Source organism: Plectropomus leopardus, chromosome 2 (assembly GCF_026936395.1).
Source record: "Plectropomus leopardus strain MGB_pleo_1.0 chromosome 2, ASM2693639v1, whole genome shotgun sequence".
NCBI classification, from domain to species: domain Eukaryota; kingdom Metazoa; phylum Chordata; class Actinopteri; order Perciformes; family Serranidae; genus Plectropomus; species Plectropomus leopardus.
In genome coordinates this window covers 14,227,690-14,252,635 of record NC_142177.1, presented here as the reverse complement: position 1 = coordinate 14,252,635, position 24,946 = coordinate 14,227,690, and the positions used below count along the sequence as shown (strand labels likewise).

Here is a 24,946-nt window from a genome sequence, read left to right as displayed (position 1 = left end):
CTAAGGCTGTTTTAGCATGCTATATTGGGGATTTCTTTTTTGGCTATGAGTATACTGGGACTTAGTATTAACATACTATACTATAATATTTATTGACATAGTATACTATGGCATTTCTTTCAACAGATATACTGCACAGTAGAACATCAGATGTGAGTAATATCAGCAAAATGCAGCCTACTCAAAGAAGCCTACTATATGTTAAAGTAGTCATTGTGCGGAAAAAAATAGTCGCTGACTGTGTTTCTTACTCTATCTGATGTTTTTGGGTGAATATTTCTGCTGCATTGATGTGTATCTGATATTTTCCTGCTGTAGATGTTAAAGGTTATGCTCTTTTTAACTTCTTTATAGACATACCTCACAGATTTTTTTATTGGAATTTGTACAACACACCATATATTGATTTTTCATGCTGTTTAAAATGGCATACTATATATATTGATTTTTTTCCATGCTATTTTGGACAACATAATTTACTGTGACTTTTAAGGCTATATTGGAACACATACTATACATTTTTTATGCTGTTTTGAAAAACATACTATACTATGACTTTTTGATGATATTTTGGACGACATACTATAGGATGGCTTCATGCTGTTTTGGACAACATACTGTATTATGATTTTCTTTATGCTATTTTGGAGGACATAATGTTTAATGACTATTTAATGCTATTTTGAACAACATACCATACTATGACTTTTTATACTATGTTTAACAACATACTATCCTATGTTTTTCATGCTATTTCAAACAGCATGCTATACTATGACTTTTGTGCGCTATTCAGGACAACATGCTATACCATGACGTTTTCATGCTATTTTGGACAGGAAACTATTCTATGATATTTTATTGCTATTTTGGAAGACTTACTATACTATGTTTTTTTTCATGCTATTTTGGAAGGCTCACTATACTATGTATAGCTATTTTAGGCTACATAATATATTGTGAAAATTGTATGCAATTTTGGATGATATACTTTACGATGACTTTTTTTGTATGTTGGATGACATGCTATGCTATACTATTTTGAATGACATACTGTAGTATGACTTTATTATACTATTTTAGAAGAATACCCTGCCTAGACACGCTATGGCATAGAACTTTGCAAAAATGTGCAAAAACATCAAAATTTTGTATGTTGAAAAAATGACCAAAAATCCAAGACTATAGTAAGGCAAAAAATGTCAAAATTTGACATGTCCCAAAAACACCTGAAAACAGCAGGAAACCGCTTAGAATAGCCTGCCAAGACACGCCATAGCATAGAACGTTGCAAGAAGAAGCAAAAACATCAAAATTTTGATTGTCAAAAAAATGACCAAAAATCCAAGACTATAGTAAGGCAAAAAATGTCAAAATTTGACATGTCCCAAAAACATCTGAAAAAAAGCTGGAAACCGCTTGGAATAGCCTGCCAAGACACGCCATAGCATAGAACGTTGCAAAAAGGGGCAAAACATTAAAATTTTGATTGTCAAAAAAATGACCAAAAATCCAAGACTATAGTAAGGCAAAAAATGTCAAAATTGACATGTCCCAAAAACACCTGAAAACAACTGGAAACCGCTTAGAATAGCCTGCCAAGACACGCCATAGCATAGAACGTTGCAAGAAGGAGCAAAAACATCAACATTTTGTATGTTGAACAAATGACCAAAAATCCAAGACTATAGTAAGGCAAAAAATGTCAAAATTTGACATGTCCCAAAAACATCTGAAAACAGCAGGAAACCGCTTGGAATAGCCTGCCAAGACACGCCATAGCATAGAACGTTGCAAAAAGGGGCAAAACATTAAAATTTTGTATGTTGAAAAAATGACCAAAAATCCAAGACTATAGTAAGGCAAAAAATGTCAAAATTTGACATGTCCCAAAAACACCTGAAAACAACTGGGAACCACTTAGAATAGCCTGCCAAGACACGCCATAGCATAGAACGTTGCAAGAAGAAGCAAAAACATCAAAATTTTGATTGTCAAAAAAATGACCAAAAATCCAAGACTATAGTAAGGCAAAGAATGTCAAAATTTGACATGTCCCAAAAACATCTGAAAACAGCAGGAAACCGCTTAGAATAGCCTGCCAAGACACGCTATGGCATAGAACGTTGCAAAAATGTGCAAAAACATCAAAATTTTGATTGTCAAAAAAATGACCAAAAATCCAAGACTATAGTAAGGCAAAAAATGTCAAAATTGACATGTCCCAAAAACACCTGAAAACAACTGGAAACCACTTAGAATAGCCTGCCAAGACACGCCATAGCATAGAACGTTGCAAGAAGGAGCAAAAACATCAAAATTTTGATTGTCAAAAAAATGACCAAAAATCCAAGACTATAGTAAGGCAAAAAATGTCAAAATTTGACATGTCCCAAAAACATCTGAAAACAACTGGAAACCACTTAGAATAGCCTGCCAAGACACACCATAGCATAGAACGTTTCAAAAATGTGCAAAAACATCAAAATTTTGATTGTCAAAAAAATGACCAAAAATCCAAGACTATAGTAAGGCAAAAAATGTCAAAATTGACATGTCCCAAAAACACCTGAAAACAACTGGAAACCACTTAGAATAGCCTGCCAAGACACGCCATAGCATAGAACGTTGCAAGAAGGAGCAAAAACATCAAAATTTTGATTGTCAAAAAAATGACCAAAAATCCAAGACTATAGTAAGGCAAAAAATGTCAAAATTTGACATGTCCCAAAAACATCTGAAAACAGCAGGAAACCGCTTAGAATAGCCTGCCAAGACACGCCATAGCATAGAACGTTGCAAAAATGTGCAAAAACATCAAAATTTTGTATGTTGAAAAAATGACCAAAAATCCAAGACTATAGTAAGGCAAAAAATGTCAAAATTGACATGTCCCAAAAACACCTGAAAACAACTGGAAACCACTTAGAATAGCCTGCCAAGACACGCCATAGCATAGAACGTTGCAAGAAGGAGCAAAAACATCAAAATTTTGATTGTCAAAAAATGACCAAAAATCCAAGACTATAGTAAGGCAAAAATGTCAAAATTTGACATGTCCCAAAAACATCTGAAAACAGCAGGAAACTGCTTAGAATAGCCTGCCAAGACACGCTATGGCATAGAACGTTGCAAAAATGTGCAAAAACATCAAAATTTTGTATGTTGAAAAAATGACCAAAAATCCAAGACTATAGTAAGGCAAAAAATGTCAAAATTGACATGTCCCAAAAACACCTGAAAACAACTGGAAACCACTTAGAATAGCCTGCCAAGACACGCCATAGCATAGAACGTTGCAAGAAGGAGCAAAAACATCAAAATTTTGATTGTCAAAAAAATGACCAAAAATCCAAGACTATAGTAAGGCAAAAAATGTCAAAATTTGACATGTCCCAAAAACATCTGAAAACAGCAGGAAACTGCTTAGAATAGCCTGCCAAGACACGCTATGGCATAGAACGTTGCAAAAATGTGCAAAAACATCAAAATTTTGTATGTTGAAAAAATGACCAAAAATCCAAGACTATAGTAAGGCAAAAAATGTCAAAATTGACATGTCCCAAAAACACCTGAAAACAACTGGAAACCACTTAGAATAGCCTGCCAAGACACGCCATAGCATAGAACGTTGCAAGAAGGAGCAAAAACATCAAAATTTTGATTGTCAAAAAAATGACCAAAAATCCAAGACTATAGTAAGGCAAAAAATGTCAAAATTTGACATGTCCCAAAAACATCTGAAAACAGCAGGAAACCGCTTAGAATAGCCTGCCAAGACACGCTATGGCATAGAACGTTGCAAAAATGTGCAAAAACATCAAAATTTTGTATGTTGAAAAAATGACCAAAAATCCAAGACTATAGTAAGGCAAAAAATGTCAAAATTTGACATGTCCCAAAAACATCTGAAAACAGCAGGAAACCGCTTAGAATAGCCTGCCAAGACACGCTATGGCATAGAACGTTGCAAAAATGTGCAAAAACATCAAAATTTTGATTGTCAAAAAAATGACCAAAAATCCAAGACTATAGTAAGGCAAAAAATGTCAAAATTTGACATGTCCCAAAAACTTCTGAAACCAACTGGAAACAACTTAGAATAGCCTTCCAAGACACACCATAGCAGAGAACGTTGTAAAAAGGGGCAAAAACATCAAAATTTTGATTGTCAAAAAAATGACCAAAAATCCAAGACTATAGTAAGGCAAAAAATGTCAAAATTTGACATGTCCCAAAAACATCTGAAAAAAGCTGGAAACCGCTTATAATAGCCTGCCAAGATACGCCATAGCATAGAACGTTGTGAAAAGGAGCAAAAACATCAAAATTTTGATTGTCAAAAAAATGACCAAAAATCCAAGACTAAAGTAAGGCCAAAAATGGCAAAATTTGACATGTCCCAAAAACACCTGAAAACAACTGGAAACCGCTTAGAATAGCCTGCCAAGACACGCCATAGCATAGAACGTTGCAAAAATGTGCAAAAACATCAAAATTTTGTATGTTGAAAAAATGACCAAAAATCCAAGACTATAGTAAGGCAAAAAATGTCAAAATTGACATGTCCCAAAAACACCTGAAAACAACTGGAAACCACTTAGAATAGCCTGCCAAGACACGCCATAGCATAGAACGTTGCAAGAAGGAGCAAAAACATCAAAATTTTGATTGTCAAAAAAATGACCAAAAATCCAAGACTATAGTAAGGCAAAAAATGTCAAAATTTGACATGTCCCAAAAACATCTGAAAACAGCAGGAAACCGCTTAGAATAGCCTGCCAAGACACGCTATGGCATAGAACGTTGCAAAAATGTGCAAAAACATCAAAATTTTGTATGTTGAAAAAATGACCAAAAATCCAAGACTATAGTAAGGCAAAAAATGTCAAAATTGACATGTCCCAAAAACACCTGAAAACAACTGGAAACCACTTAGAATAGCCTGCCAAGACACGCCATAGCATAGAACGTTGCAAAAATGTGCAAAAACATCAAAATTTTGATTGTCAAAAAATGACCAAAAATCCAAGACTATAGTAAGGCAAAAATGTCAAAATTTGACATGTCCCAAAAACATCTGAAAACAGCAGGAAACCGCTTAGAATAGCCTGCCAAGACACGCTATGGCATAGAACGTTGCAAAAATGTGCAAAAACATCAACATTTTGTAGGTTGAAAACATGACCAAAAATCCAAGACTATAGTAAGGCAAAAATGTCAAAATTTGACATGTCCCAAAAACCTCTGAAACCAACTGTAAACCACTTAGAATAGCCTGCCAAGACACGCCATAGCATAGAACGTTGCAAAAATGTGCAAAAACATCAAAATTTTGTATGTTGAAAAAATGACCAAAAATCCAAGACTATAGTAAGGCAAAAAATGTCAAAATTGACATGTCCCAAAAACACCTGAAAACAACTGGAAACCACTTAGAATAGCCTGCCAAGACACGCCATAGCATAGAACGTTGCAAAAATGTGCAAAAACATCAAAATTTTGATTGTCAAAAAAATGACCAAAAATCCAAGACTATAGTAAGGCAAAAAATGTCAAAATTTGACATGTCCCAAAAACATCTGAAAACAGCAGGAAACCGCTTAGAATAGCCTGCCAAGACACGCTATGGCATAGAACGTTGCAAAAATGTGCAAAAACATCAAAATTTTGCATGTTGAAAAAATGACCAAAAATCCAAGACTATAGTAAGGCAAAAAATGTCAAAATTGACATGTCCCAAAAACACCTGAAAACAACTGGAAACCACTTAGAATAGCCTGCCAAGACACGCCATAGCATAGAACGTTGCAAGAAGGAGCAAAAACATCAAAATTTTGATTGTCAAAAAAATGACCAAAAATCCAAGACTATAGTAAGGCAAAAAATGTCAAAATTTGACATGTCCCAAAAACATCTGAAAACAGCAGGAAACCGCTTAGAATAGCCTGCCAAGACACGCCATAGCATAGAACGTTGCAAAAATGTGCAAAAACATCAAAATTTTGTATGTTGAAAAAATGACCAAAAATCCAAGACTATAGTAAGGCAAAAAATGTCAAAATTTGACATGTCCCAAAAACACCTGAAAACAACTGGGAACCACTTAGAATAGCCTGCCAAGACACGCCATAGCATAGAACGTTGCAAAAATGTGCAAAAACATCAAAATTTTGATTGTCAAAAAAATGACCAAAAATCCAAGACTATAGTAAGGCAAAAAATGTCAAAATTTGACATGTCCCAAAAACATCTGAAAACAGCAGGAAACCGCTTAGAATAGCCTGCCAAGACACGCCATAGCATAGAACGTTGCAAAAATGTGCAAAAACATCAAAATTTTGATTGTCAAAAAAATGACCAAAAATCCAAGACTATAGTAAGGCAAAAAATGTCAAAATTTGACATGTCCCAAAAACATCTGAAAACAGCAGGAAACCGCTTAGAATAGCCTGCCAAGACACGCCATAGCATAGAACGTTGCAAAAATGTGCAAAAACATCAAAATTTTGATTGTCAAAAAAATGACCAAAAATCCAAGACTATAGTAAGGCAAAAAATGTCAAAATTTGACATGTCCCAAAAACATCTGAAAACAGCAGGAAACCGCTTAGAATAGCCTGCCAAGACACGCCATAGCATAGAACGTTGTAAAAAGGGGCAAAAACATTAAAATTTTGTATGTTGAAAAAATGACCAAAATCCAAGACTATAGTAAGGCAAAAAATGTCAAAATTTGACATGTCCCAAAAACATCTGAAAACAGCAGGAAACCGCTTAGAATAGCCTGCCAAGACACGCTATGGCATAGAACGTTGCAAAAATGTGCAAAAACATCAAAATTTTGAATGTTGAAAAAATGACCAAAAATCCAAGACTATAGTAAGGCAAAAAATGTCAAAATTGACATGTCCCAAAAACACCTGAAAACAACTGGAAACCACTTAGAATAGCCTGCCAAGACACGCCATAGCATAGAACGTTGCAAGAAGGAGCAAAAACATCAAAATTTTGATTGTCAAAAAATGACCAAAATCCAAGACTATAGTAAGGCAAAAAATGTCAAAATTTGACATGTCCCAAAAACATCTGAAAACAGCAGGAAACCGCTTAGAATAGCCTGCCAAGACACGCTATGGCATAGAACGTTGCAAAAATGTGCAAAAACATCAAAATTTTGTATGTTGAAAAAATGACCAAAAATCCAAGACTATAGTAAGGCAAAAAATGTCAAAATTGACATGTCCCAAAAACACCTGAAAACAACTGGAAACCACTTAGAATAGCCTGCCAAGACACGCCATAGCATAGAACGTTGCAAGAAGGAGCAAAAACATCAAAATTTTGATTGTCAAAAAAATGACCAAAAATCCAAGACTATAGTAAGGCAAAAAATGTCAAAATTTGACATGTCCCAAAAACATCTGAAAACAGCAGGAAACCGCTTAGAATAGCCTGCCAAGACACGCTATGGCATAGAACGTTGCAAAAATGTGCAAAAACATCAAAATTTTGTATGTTGAAAAAATGACCAAAAATCCAAGACTATAGTAAGGCAAAAATGTCAAAATTTGACATGTCCCAAAAACATCTGAAAACAGCAGCAAACCGCTTATAATAGCCTGCCAAGACACGCCATAGCATAGAACGTTGCAAGAATGTGCAAAAACATCAAAATTTTGATTGTCAAAAAATGACCAAAAATCCAAGACTATAGTAAGGCAAAAAATGTCAAAATTTGACATGTCCCAAAAACATCTGAAAACAGCAGGAAACCGCTTAGAATAGCCTGCCAAGACACGCTATGGCATAGAACGTTGCAAAAATGTGCAAAAACATCAAAATTTTGTATGTTGAACAAATGACCAAAAATCCAAGACTATAGTAAGGCAAAAAATGTCAAAATTGACATGTCCCAAAAACACCTGAAAACAACTGGAAACCACTTAGAATAGCCTGCCAAGACACACCATAGCATAGAACGTTGCAAAAATGTGCAAAAACATCAAAATTTTGCATGTTGAAAAAATGACCAAAAATCCAAGACTATAGTAAGGCAAAAAATGTCAAAATTTGACATGTCCCAAAAACATCTGAAAACAGCAGGAAACCGCTTAGAATAGCCTGCCAAGACACGCTATGGCATAGAACGTTGCAAAAATGTGCAAAAACATCAAAATTTTGTATGTTGAAAAAATGACCAAAAATCCAAGACTATAGTAAGGCAAAAAATGTCAAAATTGACATGTCCCAAAAACACCTGAAAACAACTGGGAACCACTTAGAATAGCCTGCCAAGACACGCCATAGCATAGAACGTTGCAAAAATGTGCAAAAACATCAAAATTTTGATTGTCAAAAAAATGACCAAAAATCCAAGACTATAGTAAGGCAAAAAATGTCAAAATTTGACATGTCCCAAAAACATCTGAAAACAGCAGGAAACTGCTTAGAATAGCCTGCCAAGACACGCTATGGCATAGAACGTTGCAAAAATGTGCAAAAACATCAAAATTTTGTATGTTGAAAAAATGACCAAAAATCCAAGACTATAGTAAGGCAAAAAATGTCAAAATTTGACATGTCCCAAAAACACCTGAAAAAAACTGGAAACAGCTTAGAATAGCCTGCCAAGACACACCATAGCATAGAACGTTGCAAAAATGTGCAAAAACATCAAAATTTTGTATGTTGAAAAAATGACCAAAAATCCAAGACTATAGTAAGGCAAAAAATGTCAAAATTTGACATGTCCCAAAAACATCTGAAAACAGCAGGAAACCGCTTAGAATAGCCTGCCAAGACACGCTATGGCATAGAACGTTGCAAAAATGTGCAAAAACATCAAAATTTTGCATGTTGAAAAAATGGCCAAAAATCCAAGACTATAGTAAGGCAAAAAATGTCAAAATTTGACATGTCCCAAAAACACCTGAAAACAACTGGAAACCGCTTAGAATAGCCTGCCAAGACACGCTATGGCATAGAACGTTGCAAAAATGTGCAAAAACATCAAAATTTTGTATGTTGAAAACATGACCAAAAATCCAAGACTATAGTAAGGCAAAAAATGTCAAAATTGACATGTCCCAAAAACACCTGAAAACAACTGGAAACCACTTAGAATAGCCTGCCAAGACACGCCATAGCATAGAACGTTGCAAGAAGGAGCAAAAACATCAAAATTTTGATTGTCAAAAAAATGACCAAAAATCCAAGACTATAGTAAGGCAAAAAATGTCAAAATTTGACATGTCCCAAAAACATCTGAAAACAGCAGGAAACCGCTTAGAATAGCCTGCCAAGACACGCTATGGCATAGAACGTTGCAAAAATGTGCAAAAACATCAAAATTTTGTATGTTGAAAAAATGACCAAAAATCCAAGACTATAGTAAGGCAAAAAATGTCAAAATTGACATGTCCCAAAAACACCTGAAAACAACTGGAAACCACTTAGAATAGCCTGCCAAGACACGCCATAGCATAGAACGTTGCAAAAATGTGCAAAAACATCAAAATTTTGTATGTTGAAAAAATGACCAAAAATCCAAGACTATAGTAAGGCAAAAAATGTCAAAATTTGACATGTCCCAAAAACATCTGAAAACAGCAGGAAACCGCTTAGAATAGCCTGCCAAGACACGCTATGGCATAGAACGTTGCAAAAATGTGCAAAAACATCAAAATTTTGTATGTTGAACAAATGACCAAAAATCCAAGACTATAGTAAGGCAAAAAATGTCAAAATTGACATGTCCCAAAAACACCTGAAAACAACTGGAAACCACTTAGAATAGCCTGCCAAGACACACCATAGCATAGAACGTTGCAAAAATGTGCAAAAACATCAAAATTTTGATTGTCAAAAAAATGACCAAAAATCCAAGACTATAGTAAGGCAAAAAAAGTCAAAATTGACGTGTCCCAAAAACACCTGAAAACAACTGGAAACCACTTAGAATAGCCTGCCAAGACACGCCATAGCATAGAACGTTGCAAGAAGGAGCAAAAACATCAAAATTTTGATTGTCAAAAAAATGACCAAAAATCCAAGACTATAGTAAGGCAAAAAATGTCAAAATTTGACATGTCCCAAAAACATCTGAAAACAGCAGGAAACTGCTTAGAATAGCCTGCCAAGACACACCATAGCATAGAACGTTGCAAAAATGTGCAAAAACATCAAAATTTTGTATGTTGAACAAATGACCAAAAATCCAAGACTATAGTAAGGCAAAAAATGTCAAAATTGACATGTCCCAAAAACACCTGAAAACAACTGGAAACCACTTAGAATAGCCTGCCAAGACACGCCATAGCATAGAACGTTGCAAGAAGGAACAAAAACATCAAAATTTTGATTGTCAAAAAAATGACCAAAAATCCAAGACTATAGTAAGGCAAAAAATGTCAAAATTTGACATGTCCCAAAAACATCTGAAAACAGCAGGAAACCGCTTAGAATAGCCTGCCAAGACACGCTATGGCATAGAACGTTGCAAAAATGTGCAAAAACATCAAAATTTTGTATGTTGAAAAAATGACCAAAAATCCAAGACTATAGTAAGGCAAAAAATGTCAAAATTGACATGTCCCAAAAACACCTGAAAACAACTGGAAACCACTTAGAATAGCCTGCCAAGACACGCCATAGCATAGAACGTTGCAAGAAGGAGCAAAAACATCAAAATTTTGATTGTCAAAAAAATGACCAAAAATCCAAGACTATAGTAAGGCAAAAAATGTCAAAATTTGACATGTCCCAAAAACATCTGAAAACAGCAGGAAACTGCTTAGAATAGCCTGCCAAGACACGCTATGGCATAGAACGTTGCAAAAATGTGCAAAAACATCAAAATTTTGTATGTTGAAAAAATGACCAAAAATCCAAGACTATAGTAAGGCAAAAAATGTCAAAATTGACATGTCCCAAAAACACCTGAAAACAACTGGAAACCACTTAGAATAGCCTGCCAAGACACGCCATAGCATAGAACGTTGCAAGAAGGAGCAAAAACATCAAAATTTTGATTGTCAAAAAAATGACCAAAAATCCAAGACTATAGTAAGGCAAAAAATGTCAAAATTTGACATGTCCCAAAAACATCTGAAAACAGCAGGAAACTGCTTAGAATAGCCTGCCAAGACACGCTATGGCATAGAACGTTGCAAAAATGTGCAAAAACATCAAAATTTTGTATGTTGAAAAAATGACCAAAAATCCAAGACTATAGTAAGGCAAAAAATGTCAAAATTGACATGTCCCAAAAACACCTGAAAACAACTGGAAACCACTTAGAATAGCCTGCCAAGACACACCATAGCATAGAACGTTGCAAAAATGTGCAAAAACATCAAAATTTTGTATGTTGAAAAAATGACCAAAAATCCAAGACTATAGTAAGGCAAAAAATGTCAAAATTGACATGTCCCAAAAACACCTGAAAACAACTGGAAACCACTTAGAATAGCCTGCCAAGACACGCCATAGCATAGAACGTTGCAAAAATGTGCAAAAACATCAAAATTTTGATTGTCGAAAAAATGACCAAAAATCCAAGACTATAGTAAGGCAAAAAATGTCAAAATTGACATGTCCCAAAAACATCTGAAAACAGCAGGAAACCACTTAGAATAGCCTGCCAAGACACGCCATAGCATAGAACGTTGCAAAAATGTGCAAAAACATCAAAATTTTGATTGTCAAAAAAATGACCAAAAATCCAAGACTATAGTAAGGCAAAAAATGTCAAAATTGACATGTCCCAAAAACACCTGAAAACAACTGGAAACCGCTTAGAATAACCTGTCAAGACATGCTATAGAATCGAACATTACCAAAATAGGCAAAAACATCAACATCTTGTATGTTGAAAAAATGACCAAAAATCCAAGACTATAGTAAGGCAAAAATGTCAAAATTTGACATGTCCCAAAAACATCTGAAAACAGCAGCAAACCGCTTATAATAGCCTGCCAAGACACGCCATAGCATAGAACGTTGCAAAAATGTGCAAAACATCAAAATTTTGATTGTTGAAAAAATGACCAAAATCCAAGACTATAGTAAGGCAAAAATGTCAAAATTTGACATGTCCCAAAAACACCTGAAAACAACTGGAAACCGCTTAGAATAGCCTGCCAAGACACGCTATGGCATAGAACGTTGCAAAAATGTGCAAAAACATCAAAATTTTGTAGGTTGAAAAAATGACCAAAAATCCAAGACTATAGTAAGGCAAAAAATGTCAAAATTGACATGTCCCAAAAACACCTGAAAACAACTGGAAACCACTTAGAATAGCCTGCCAAGACACACCATAGCATAGAACGTTGCAAAAATGTGCAAAAACATCAAAATTTTGAATGTCGAAAAAATGACCAAAAATCCAAGACTATAGTAAGGCAAAAAATGTCAAAATTGACATGTCCCAAAAACACCTGAAAACAACTGGAAACCACTTAGAATAGCCTGCCAAGACATGCCATAACACAGAACGTTGCAAAAATGTGCAAAAACATCAAAATTTTGTATGTCGAAAAATTGACCAAAAATCCAAGACTATAGTAAGGCAAAAAATGTCAAAATTGACATGTCCCAAAAACACCTGAAAACAACTGGGAACCACTTAGAATAGCCTGCCAAGACACGCCATAGCATAGAACGTTGCAAAAATGTGCAAAAACATCAAAATTTTGATTGTCAAAAAAATGACCAAAAATCCAAGACTATAGTAAGGCAAAAAATGTCAAAATTTGACATGTCCCAAAAACACCTGAAAACAACTGGAAACCACTTAGAATAGCCTGCCAAGACACGCCATAGCATAGAACGTTGCAAAAATGTGCAAAAACATCAAAATTTTGATTGTCAAAAAAATGACCAAAAATCCAAGACTATAGTAAGGCAAAAAATGTCAAAATTTGACATGTCCCAAAAACATCTGAAAACAGCAGGAAACTGCTTAGAATAGCCTGCCAAGACACGCTATGGCATAGAACGTTGCAAAAATGTGCAAAAACATCAAAATTTTGATTGTCAAAAAAATGACCAAAAATCCAAGACTATAGTAAGGCAAAAAATGTCAAAATTGACATGTCCCAAAAACACCTGAAAACAACTGGAAACCACTTAGAATAGCCTGCCAAGACACGCCATAGCATAGAACGTTGCAAAAATGTGCAAAAACATCAAAATTTTGATTGTCAAAAAAATGACCAAAAATCCAAGACTATAGTAAGGCAAAAAATGTCAAAATTTGACATGTCCCAAAAACATCTGAAAACAGCAGGAAACCGCTTAGAATAGCCTGCCAAGACACGCCATAGCATAGAACGTTGCAAAAATGTGCAAAAACATCAAAATTTTGTAGGTTGAAAAAATGGCCAAAAATCCAAGACTATAGTAAGGCAAAAAATGTCAAAATTTGACATGTCCCAAAAACACCTGAAAACAACTGGAAACCGCTTAGAATAGCCTGCCAAGACACACCATAGCATAGAACGTTGCAAGAATGTGCAAAAACATCAAAATTTTGATTGTCAAAACATGACCAAAAATCCAAGACTATAGTAAGGCAAAAAATGTCAAAATTTGACATGTCCCAAAAACATCTGAAAACAGCAGGAAACCGCTTAGAATAGCCTGCCAAGACACGCTATGGCATAGAACGTTGCAAAAATGTGCAAAAACATCAAAATTTTGTATGTTGAAAACATGACCAAAATCCAAGAATATAGTAAGGCAAAAAATGTCAAAAATTGACATGTCCCAAAAACACCTGAAAACAACTGGAAACCACTTAGAATAGCCTGCCAAGACACGCTATAGCATAGAACATTTCAAGAAGGAGCAAAAACATCAAAATTTTGATTGTCAAAAAAATGACCAAAAATCCAAGACTATAGTAAGGCAAAAAATGTCAAAATTTGACATGTCCCAAAAACATCTGAAAACAGCAGGAAACCGCTTAGAATAGCCTGCCAAGACACGCCATAGCATAGAACGTTGCAAAAATGTGCAAAAACATCAAAATTTTGTAGGTTGAAAAAATGACCAAAAATCCAAGACTATAGTAAGGCAAAAAATGTCAAAATTTGACATGTCCCAAAAACTTCTGAAACCAACTGGAAACAACTTAGAATAGCCTTCCAAGACACACCATAGCAGAGAACGTTGTAAAAAGGGGCAAAAACATTAAAATTTTGTATGTTGAAAAAATGACCAAAATCCAAGACTATAGTAAGGCAAAAAATGTCGACATTTGACATGTCCCAAAAACATCTGAAAACAACTGGAAACCACTTAGAATAGCCTGCCAAGACACGCCATAGCATAGAACGTTGCAAGAATGAGCAAAAACATCAAAATTTTGATTGTCAAAAAAATGACCAAAAATCCAAGACTATAGTAAGGCAAAAAATGTCAAAATTGACATGTCCCAAAAACACCTGAAAACAACTGGAAACCACTTAGAATAGCCTGCCAAGACATGCCATAACACAGAACGTTGCAAAAATGTGCAAAAACATCAAAATTTTGTATGTCGAAAAATTGACCAAAAATCCAAGACTATAGTAAGGCAAAAAATGTCAAAATTGACATGTCCCAAAAACACCTGAAAACAACTGGAAACCACTTAGAATAGCCTGCCAAGACACGCCATAGCATAGAACGTTGCAAGAAGGAGCAAAAACATCAAAATTTTGATTGTCAAAAAAATGACCAAAAATCCAAGACTATAGTAAGGCAAAAAATGTCAAAATTGACATGTCCCAAAAACACCTGAAAACAGCAGGAAACCACTTAGAATAGCCTGCCAAGACACGCCATAGCATAGAACGTTGCAAAATGTGCAAAACATCAAAATTTTGTATGTTGAAAAATGACCAAAAATCCAAGACTATAGTCAGGCAAAAAATGTCAAAATTGACATGTCCCAAAAACTCCTGAAAACAACTGGAAACCACTTAGAATAGCCTGCCAAGACACGCCATAGCATAGAACGTTGCAAAAATGTGCAAAAACATCAAAATTTTGTATGTTGAAAAAATGACCAAAAATCCAAGACTATAGTAAGGCAAAAAATGTCAAAATTTGACATGTCCCAAAAACACCTGAAAACAACTGGAAACCGCTTAGAATAGCCTGCCAAGACACGCCATAGCATAGAACGTTGCAAAAATGTGCAAAAACATCAAAATTTTGTATGTTGAAAAAATGACCAAAAATCCAAGACTATAGTAAGGCAAAAAATGTCAAAATTTGACATGTCCCAAAAACATCTGAAAACAGCAGGAAACTGCTTAGAATAGCCTGCCAAGACACGCTATGGCATAGAACGTTGCAAAAATGTGCAAAAACATCAAAATTTTGTATGTTGAAAAAATGACCAAAAATCCAAGACTATAGTAAGGCAAAAAATGTCAAAATTTGACATGTCCCAAAAACATCTGAAAACAGCAGGAAACCGCTTAGAATAGCCTGCCAAGACACGCCATAGCATAGAACGTTGCAAAAATGTGCAAAAACATCAAAATTTTGTATGTTGAAAAAAATGACCAAAAATCCAAGACTATAGTAAGGCAAAAAATGTCAAAATTTGACATGTCCCAAAAACATCTGAAAACAGCAGGAAACCGCTTAGAATAGCCTGCCAAGACACGCTATGGCATAGAACGTTGCAAAAATGTGCAAAAACATCAAAATTTTGTAGGTTGAAAAAATGACCAAAAATCCAAGACTATAGTAAGGCAAAAAATGTCAAAATTGACATGTCCCAAAAACATCTGAAAACAGCAATAAACTGCTTAGAATAGCCTGCCAAGACACACCATAGCATAGAACGTTTCAAAAATGTGCAAAAACATCAAAATTTTGATTGTCGAAAAAATGACCAAAAATCCAAGACTATAGTAAGGCAAAAAATGTCAAAATTTGACATGTCCCAAAAACATCTGAAAACAGCAATAAACTGCTTAGAATAGCCTGCCAAGACACGCCATAGCATAGAACGTTGCAAAAATGTGCAAAAACATCAAAATTGTGAATGTTGAAAAAATGACCAAAAATCCAAGACTATAGTAAGGCAAAAAATGTCAAAATTGACATGTCCCAAAAACATCTGAAAACAGCAATAAACTGCTTAGAATAGCCTGCCAAGACACGCCATAGCATAGAACGTTGCAAAAATGGGCAAAAACATCAACATTTTGAATGTTGAAAAAATGACCAAAAATCCAAGACTATAGTAAGGCAAAAATGTCAAAATTTGACATGTCCCAAAAACATCTGAAAACAGCAGCAAACCGCTTATAATAGCCTGCCAAGACATGCCATAACATAGAACATTGCAAAAATGGGCAAAAACATCAACATTTTGAATGTTGAAAAAATGACCAAAAACAGGCCAAAAAATCATATTATTGCATGTTGAAAAAATGACCAAAAACTGCATAGTATACTATGGCAAAAAGTCTCAATTTTTGACATGTCCTAAAAACGGCTGAAAACTGCTTATTATAGCTCATAGAGACACGCCCTAGCAACACATTTGCTTAAAAGGACCAAAAAAGGCCAAGAATTGATAATAAAGCATGTCAAAAAAAAATGATTGAAAACTGCATATTGTAGTATGGTGAAATCTCAAATTTTGGCATGTCCTAAAAATGGCTGGTAAGTGTTTATTACAACTTATAGAGACACGCCATAACATAGCATGTTGGAAAAAGGACTGAAAACAGGCCATAAAGTCATATTATATCATGTGGAAAAAAATCGCCCAAAACTGCATTGTATAGTGTAGCGAAAACGTTTAATTTTTACATGTCCAAAATATGGCTGAAAACGACATATTATAGCTCGTAGAGACACCCTATAGTATAGCATGTCGAGAAAAAGTCCAAAAACGTCATTATATAGCATTTCTAAGAAACGGCTATAAACGACCTAATATGGTACGTCTACAAATCTCAAATTATGACATCTCAAAACTCGTAGAGACACGTCATAATACCATATTGAAAATAAGGCCAAAAACATAATAATAGCATGTTGAAAAAACAGATGAATGGGTTTTATGTCCACAAGTTGTAACTCCCAAATATTAAAGTATTTTTCAGTTACAATTTTGTTTAATAAATCAAACACTGATTGCCCTGTTTTTCTTTCTACCAAAAATGTTTTGGGCCGGTCAGGGGTTATTTGGCTGAAAAAATATTTCAATAGGCCTTTTAGTGCCATTTTGGACAACTATAATATGACTTTTTGTGCCAGTTTGGATAACATACTGTAGTATGACTTTTTGGTGGTTTTTTGGAGGAAATGCAATACTGTGACTTTTTTGCGGTATTTTTGGACAACATAGTATACTATGACTTTTTCATGCTACTTTGGATGACCTACTTTAGTATGGCCTTTTGGTGCCATTTTGGACGACATTCTATAGTACGACTGTTTTGTGCTAATTTGGACTCCAGTCTGATTCTTTTTTATGACAATATACTATGACTTTTTTTATTGCACAATGGACATTATACTATAGGGTTGGGATTTTTTGCACGCTATTTTGGATGACACAGCATACTATGACTTCCATATGCTATTTTGAATGACATACCACAATAGGACATTTTCATGCTAACTTTTGACACTATCCCTGTCGCCTTTTCATTTCTAATGAGTTTGCAACCCTGTTATTTGAGCCCTGTTGATTGGAATAATATGCTTACTGTGTAATATCTTGGGAGTCCCACTGTTGTATATCCTATGAGAATTAGTGTTTTGTTTCAATACTGCATGATGTAGATCAGAATGTTGTTTCTGTGCTGTTTTCTAGAGTTTATCCAGCCAGTGAAGGAACGTCCTAGGACAGATTGTGCTGTTGCCAGGCGGATGGTGACCAGGGCCCTAGGGCTGCAAGGACGAGGTAGAGTGCAGCGATACTGAGGGGAATTGCAAACACAGCTGGCTGATGCAGGTGAACAGAATAACACAATTGACAAATGAAGTTTGCGGAGTTATACCGTGTTTTTGCTTTTATCAGTTACTTTACTTTCCCATTACCCCACTGTTGTTTTAGGGTTTTGTCTTTTCACTTTTATGCCAGGTTCATTTTGAAAGCATTGCTATACACTTCAACATTATAAAAAGTTTCATCATAAAAACTGGGATCTGCTTTAACCAATATTTAATTTAAAAAAATGTAGTTTTTTCACATTCACCCTTACATACAAATATGACCAGTCAGACAGCCAAGCAACAAGTACTCTTTAAAAAAGAAGGATCTTTAAATTTGCTACATTACAAAAACAAACTTATCCACAAATCAAGAGGCATTTTCACATACATTTGTGGCTTTTACAGTACAACCACAATGTAATAATAGTCCCTGATGGTCGTGATGTAAGAGATCTCAGACATTGAGACAGAAGCTGACGGAATGCACAGATTGTGAAGATGAAAATGTGCCTGCTCTAACAACCAAGACAAAAAATTAATAAATAAAACATTTTTAAAAGCAAGCTCAAGTACGTGGTAGACTCTGACTGGAAATCCTTACAGATTGTCAGAAACTCAGCAGTGAACAAATCTAATCAACTGCTGTAGCAGATGTATTTACTGCACTCAGCACTGGAGGGGCCCAAACAGAAAATGTAAAAATAAAACTTTAGGTAGCCTACATTACAGTCTTGGTTACAAGTTGTCATCTTCATAAAAATTGGAATAATTTTCCATAGATTATGCCATATTGCTTTCTAGGAAAAGTCTTTAACTATCCAATATTGTGGAAACAGATGTGAATAAAACAGCCCCAATTAAATTAAAGTGGAGATAAACATACAAGATTCAGTTGTAGCACCAGGTTTAGCAAAAGACTATTTTCATCCAATCTTGGAACTCATCAGCTATCAGTCTGACAACTATTAAAACCTCTGGGGGAAATAACCCCAATCATTTCTGGGGCTCCAGTGTCGCTAGCAGATATCCGGAAAGGTGATATCTAGAGCAAGACACCCTCTGCTGTGTGCTGGTCAATGTTTACAGTCCAGTTACTATCTAGAGATGTAGAGATGGAGCAATGGAGCCGAAGTTGAGCTATGACATCTAAGACTCGATTGTTTCACAAGCAGCCACTTTAGTAAAGCTAAAAAAAGTTAAATCATTGTCAGACTGTAGCCGGTGGGTTCTGAGACTGCATTTGGGCCAATGCGTTCCACCTCTTTTGTTCTCCACATGGACTGTTTACCTGCAGGAAACCAAAGCCTGCTCAAACATGATTGGTCAATACTGCTCTGACTACAGATGTAGTATTGACCAGAACGCATCCAAAACCTGAATCTTGTGCCGTTGTCTACAAATTCTGCATTCGTATGTAGATATGAGTTTGAGATTAATTTTTCATCCAGCAAACTCACCATAAGCTGTTTTTGGTGTGAGGGTTTTCCCAAACTCTTGAAACTTTGGCTTATAAAACACCTGTTGGCACAGTTAATTTAAGTTATTTGGCTGAATAAGCACCAGGTCAAAACCTACATTTCACTGACATTAAAGGCACCAATGCTGCATTTTCACTGCATGGTATGGGTTTCAACTCATTCGAGGCTCTGAGCAAGCTGAGCCAATACTAGACGGTAAAACACTGTAGGCCACTGATTTGTCAGAGAGAATCCTCACTAACACAACACAGGACGTCCTTTCACAAGACTTCCATTTTTAAATAGCAAAGCTACTGTTTATAGCGACCATAGTTTTTTTAAAATTAACTCGACCCAAATTTGATAAAATGGCAGTCCACAAATGTGAAGACGGTTGTTGATGAAAGGATTAACTGAGTTAAAGATGATGTTACAGCACAGCTGAGAATCCCGCCTTCACTGAGGGGTACTATGCAGTTAAAAACAAAATGGAGAAAAGGACCAGGCACCGAAGTGAGTTGAGTCAGAACACACAGTGGAAATGAGGCATATCAGATAAGGACACTTTTGAACAGCTGAATGTGGATAACAGAGTTAGAACGCAAGCAGTTGAGTTTCCCATTGAATCATTGTCCATTGTATCTGTTAAGCCCTGAGCCCAACCACAGTTCAGCAGAGCTCCAGGGAAGCAAAACCGTACAGCCCCCTCTAGTGGTTGTCAAACACCAATATACTCTTTCCTATTGTCCGTCCGTCTTTAATGTCCATCTTTGGTCTACCTGTGTGAAAGCTGGTTAGTCAACAATCCAGGAAATGTTTCCTCCATTTCTGAACTCCTTGAGCCACCTGTGAAGTCAGACAAGGAAAGACAATGATAAGAGCAATATTATGTAATTTATTACAAATGCTGAAGCTCCTGGTCAAACTAATCTAAACTTTCTAAACCACTGAAACATCCAAACAAGCCTTATTCACAATGAGAAAAAATGGTATTCTTGCAATTAATTGACAGTGGTGTGTTTTCAAAACCTAACAAACTTTTGTCCAAAAAAGTCCACTAACTTTTGGAAATTGTTTTGTAGCATGTTGTGGTATGATACCTTTTTTAAAAATATCAATGAACAGGCTTTCTATTTTCTACAGAAAGGGCCAGCAGAGGTCAGCCTCCATTCACTGACCCACTACAGACTCCAGTTGCCACAAAAAGCTAGCTGATCATAACCAATGACTGCCGTCCAGCACCGTTTGCCTGACTCACTGATTGGTACAGCACGTTTGCATTGTGAAGAAGGAGACTGCCACACATTTGCAACATCCACCCTGCTCAAGTGTCCTCCTGAGATCTTTTACATTGTGCGCTGTAGTTACAGCAAGATTTTATATGGAGCGCATACATCTAACTGACAAATGTAATGTAGCTCCATTAACAGAATCAAATTTAGCCAGCATTTCAAATGTGAGAAAAATGTAACAATGTTATGCTGGAATCAGAAATATATTTTCTAATGTTTTAGTTCATTTTAAAACTTTGTTGATGCAAAATGTGCAGTTGGGCTTTTTTTTTTTTTTTTGTTTAAATATTTATGTTTTCCTTTAAATAACCAAACTACCCTTTAGGATTGTTACCTGTTGTGTTAAAGTTCTTTCTTACTGCACATAACAGAAAGATTTCAGACGTTTTTGATGAACTTTGGAAACTTGGAATGTTTGTATGTGTTACTGTGCTGCGATTTTGTCCTGATCTTACCTCTGTAAAGGGCATGTCCAAAAATGCCACTAAGAGAGAATTACACAACTTTGTATATAGTATAAAAAATGCTGAGTAATTTATTTTTTGTCATATAGAAATGGGATGTTCTTTGAAATTATCTTTTGTGCCTGATGTGGGAGTGACAGGACTTGTTCAGTGGTTTGTCTCTCTGCAATACAATGATGGATACTTGTAGAATTTTACTTTATCTCTTGAGTCATTTCAGGGAAAGGAGACTTGATCGTAGCATTTAGTACTGCACAAATCCATGAAAATATGACAACCACTGTTTAAAAGTTTCAGTGATGTAAAGTTTTAAATAAACATACAGTGCAGCTAAAAGGCATATACATTTTGCATATAGATGGCTTTACATCAGCACGCTGAATCCATCCATCCATCCATCCATTTTCTACCGCTTATCCGAGGTCGGGTCACGGTGGCAGCACCCTAAGCAGGGAAGCCCAGACTTCTCTCTCCCCAGCCACTTTGTCCAGCTCTTCCTGGGGGATACTGAGGCATTCCCAGGCCAGCTGGGAGACATCGTCTCTCTCTGCCCTGAACACCTCACCTGGGAGGCGTCTGGGAGGCATCCTAATTAGATGCCCGAGCCACCTCTTCTGGCTCTTCTCAACACAGAGGAGCAGCGGCTCTACTCCAAGCTCCTCCCAGATGACTGAGCTTCTCACCCCATTTCTAAGGGAGAGCACAGCCACCCTCCGTAGGAAGCTCATTTCAGCCGCTTGTACCTGCGATCTTGTTCTTTCGGTCACTACCCAAAGCTTGTGACCATAGGTGAGGGTAGGAACGAAGATCGACCGGTAAATCAAGAGCTTTACCTTTCGGCTCAGCTCCCTCTTCACCACGACAGATCGGTGTAGAGTCCGCATCACTGCAGACGCTGCACTGACCTGCCTGTCGATGTCCCGCTCCATCCTTCCCTCACTCGTGATTAAGACCCCGAGGTACTTAAACTCCTCCTCTTGGGGCAGGATCTCTTCCCCTATCTGGAGAGGGCACTCAACCCTTTTCCAGCTGAGAACCATGGCTTCGGATTTGGAGGTGCTGATTCTCATCCCGGCCGCTTCACACTCAGCTGCGAACCGATCCAGCGAGAGCTGAAGGTCACGGCCTGATGAAGCCAACAGGACCACATCATCTGCAAAAAGCAGCGACCCAATGCTGAGGTCACCAAACTGGACCCGCTCAACGCCCTGGCTGCGCCTCGAAATTCTGTCCATAAAAGTTATGAACAGAATCGGTGACAAAGGGCAGCCCTGGCGGAGTCCAACCTCACCTCACTGGAAATGAGTCCGACTTACTGCCGGCAATGCGGACCAAGCCCCGGCACCGGTCGTACAGGGAACGGACGGCCCGTATCAGGGGGTCTGATACCCCATACTCCCCGAGAACCCCCCACAGGACTCCCCGAGGGACATAGTCGAATGCCTTCTCCAAGTCCACAAAGCACATATGGACTGGTTGGGCATACTCCCATGCACCCTCAAGAATCCTGCCAAGGGCCCAGAGCTGGTCCACAGTTCCACGACCAGGACGGAAACCCCATTGCTCCTCCTGGATTCAAGGTTCGACTATCCGGTGGACCCTCTTCTCCAGTACCCCTTAATAGACCTTACCAGGGAGGCTGAGGAGAGTGATCCCCCTATAGTTGGAACACACCCTCCGGTCCCCTTTCTTGAAAAGAGGGACCACCACCCCGGTCTGCCAGTCCAGAGGCACTGCCCCAGATGTCCACGCCATGCTGCAGATTCATGTCAACCATGACAGCCCCACAACATCCAGGGCCTTAAGGAACTCTGGGCGGATTGTATCCACCCCTGGGGCCCTGCCACCGAGGGAATTTTTGACCACCTCGGCAACCTCAGCCCCAGAGATGGGAGAGCCCTCAATCGAGTCCCCAGGCCCTGCTTCCTAACCGGAAGGCGTGTCGGTGGGATTAAGGAGGTCTTCGAGTATTCCTTCCGCTGATCCACAACGTCCAGAGTCAAGGTCAGCAGCGCCCCATCCCCACCATACACAGTGTTGACAGAGCACTGCTTCCCCCTCCTGAGACGCCGGATGGTGGTCCACAACCTCTTCAAAGCCATCCGGAAGTCATTCTCCATGGCCTCACCAAACTCCTCCCACGCCCGGGTTTTTGCCTCGGCGACCGCCGTAGCTGCTGGTACCTGTCTGCTGCCTCAGGAGTCCCACAGGCCAAGAAGGCCTGATAGTACACCTTCTTCAGCTTGACGGCATCCCTCAACGCTGGTGTCCACCAATGGGTTCGGGTGTTGCCGCCACGACAGGCGCCGGCCATCTTACGGCCACAGCAACAATCAGCTGCCTCAACAAAGAAGGCATGGAACAAGGCCCACTTGGACTCAATGTTCCCCGCCTTCCCCGGGACATGTTCGAAGCTCTCCCGGAGGTGGGAGTTGAAGCTCCTTCTGACGGGAGACTCTGCCAGACGTTCCCAGCAGACCCTCACAATGCGTTTGGGTCTGCCAGGTCTGACCAGCTCTCTCCCACCATCGGCACCAACTCACCACAAGGGTGGTGATCGGTTGACAACTCCTCCCCTCACTTCACCCGAGTGTCCGAGACATGCAGCCGCAAGTCTGCCGACACGACTACAAAGTCGATCATTGAACTGTGGCCTAGGGTGTCTTGATGCCAAGTGCACATATGGACACCTTTATGCCTGAACATGGTGTTCGTTATGGACAATCTGTGGCGAGCACAGACGTCCAATAACAAAACACCACTCGGGTTCAGGTTGGGGGGGGGGGGCATTCTTACCGATCACACCCCTCCAGGTCTCACTGTTGCTGCCAATGTGGGCGTTGAAGTCCCCCAGCAGAATTAGGGAATCCCCAGAAGGAGCACTCTCCAGAACCCCCCTAAGGACTCCAAAAAGCTGCTGTTTGGACCACAGGCACAAACAACAGTCAGGATCCTTCCCCCACTCGAAGGCGGAGGAAGGCTACCCTCTCGTCCACCAGGGTAAACTCCAACATACAGGCACTGAGCCAGGTGGGGCAATAAGTATTGCCACCCCTGCCCGGCGCCTCTCACCAGTGGCAACTCCAGAGTAGAAGAGAGTCCAACCCCTCTCAAGAAGACTGTTTCCAGAGCCCATGCTATGTGTCAAAGTGAGGCCAACTATATCTAGTCGGAACTTCTCAACCTCGCGCACCAGCTCAGGTGCCTTTCCCACCAGAGAGGTGACATTTCACGTCCCTAGAGCTAGCTTCTGCAGCTGAGGGTCGGATTCCCAAGGTCCCTGCTTTCGGCTGCCGCCCAACTCACATCGCACCTGACCCATGGGGCTCCACCCCCCAGGCCAGGCTCTGAGGGGGTCCCGGTGACCTGCGCCCGGGCGAGGGAAACTTAGGACCATTTGTGTTTCATCATAAGGGGTCTGGGGAGCTACGCTTTGTCTGCACGCTGAATTTGAAATGTAATTGTAAAGTTTAGCATCTTCAAAAGACCTGACTAGCCTTTAACATGAGGATGTTTACATCTACATCAGGTGAAGAGTAAAACTGTAAACCAGTTTAAGGGGACAGAAATGTCAGGAATATGAAGTCATATTTTTTGTATGGGGTTGTTGATCATTTCAGTTCAAAGTCTTATGACTAAACTGTGCAAAATGTTCTCTATTAATTTTAGGGTGAATGTTGCTTTCAATAAAAAAATAATCTACAATAAACCCTTGTTTTTCATCGTTTTTTAATCCCAATGCAGAGGAGATAATGATCCTGTTAAGGTAATA

The 24,946-nt window shown here is 38.0% G+C and overlaps 2 protein-coding genes across 2 annotated transcripts in view; one reads left to right on the top strand and one right to left on the bottom strand.

Annotated features, from left to right (window-relative positions):
• The window catches only part of r3hcc1 (R3H domain and coiled-coil containing 1), a 30,721-nt gene extending 5,838 nt beyond the window's left edge, over positions 1-24,883 (top strand). The window contains exons 8-9 of the mRNA XM_088085686.1: positions 17,840-17,980; positions 20,562-24,883. Coding sequence (XP_087941812.1) covers positions 17,840-17,949 — 110 coding nt within the window. The 3' untranslated portion in view covers positions 17,950-17,980; positions 20,562-24,883. The remainder of the gene's footprint in view (positions 1-17,839; positions 17,981-20,561) is intronic.
• The window catches only part of LOC121954272 (lysyl oxidase homolog 2A-like), a 42,078-nt gene continuing 33,926 nt past the window's right edge, over positions 16,795-24,946 (bottom strand). The window contains exon 14 of the mRNA XM_042501650.2: positions 16,795-20,264. Within this exon, the coding sequence (XP_042357584.2) occupies positions 20,194-20,264 (71 nt within the window). The 3' untranslated portion in view covers positions 16,795-20,193. The remainder of the gene's footprint in view (positions 20,265-24,946) is intronic.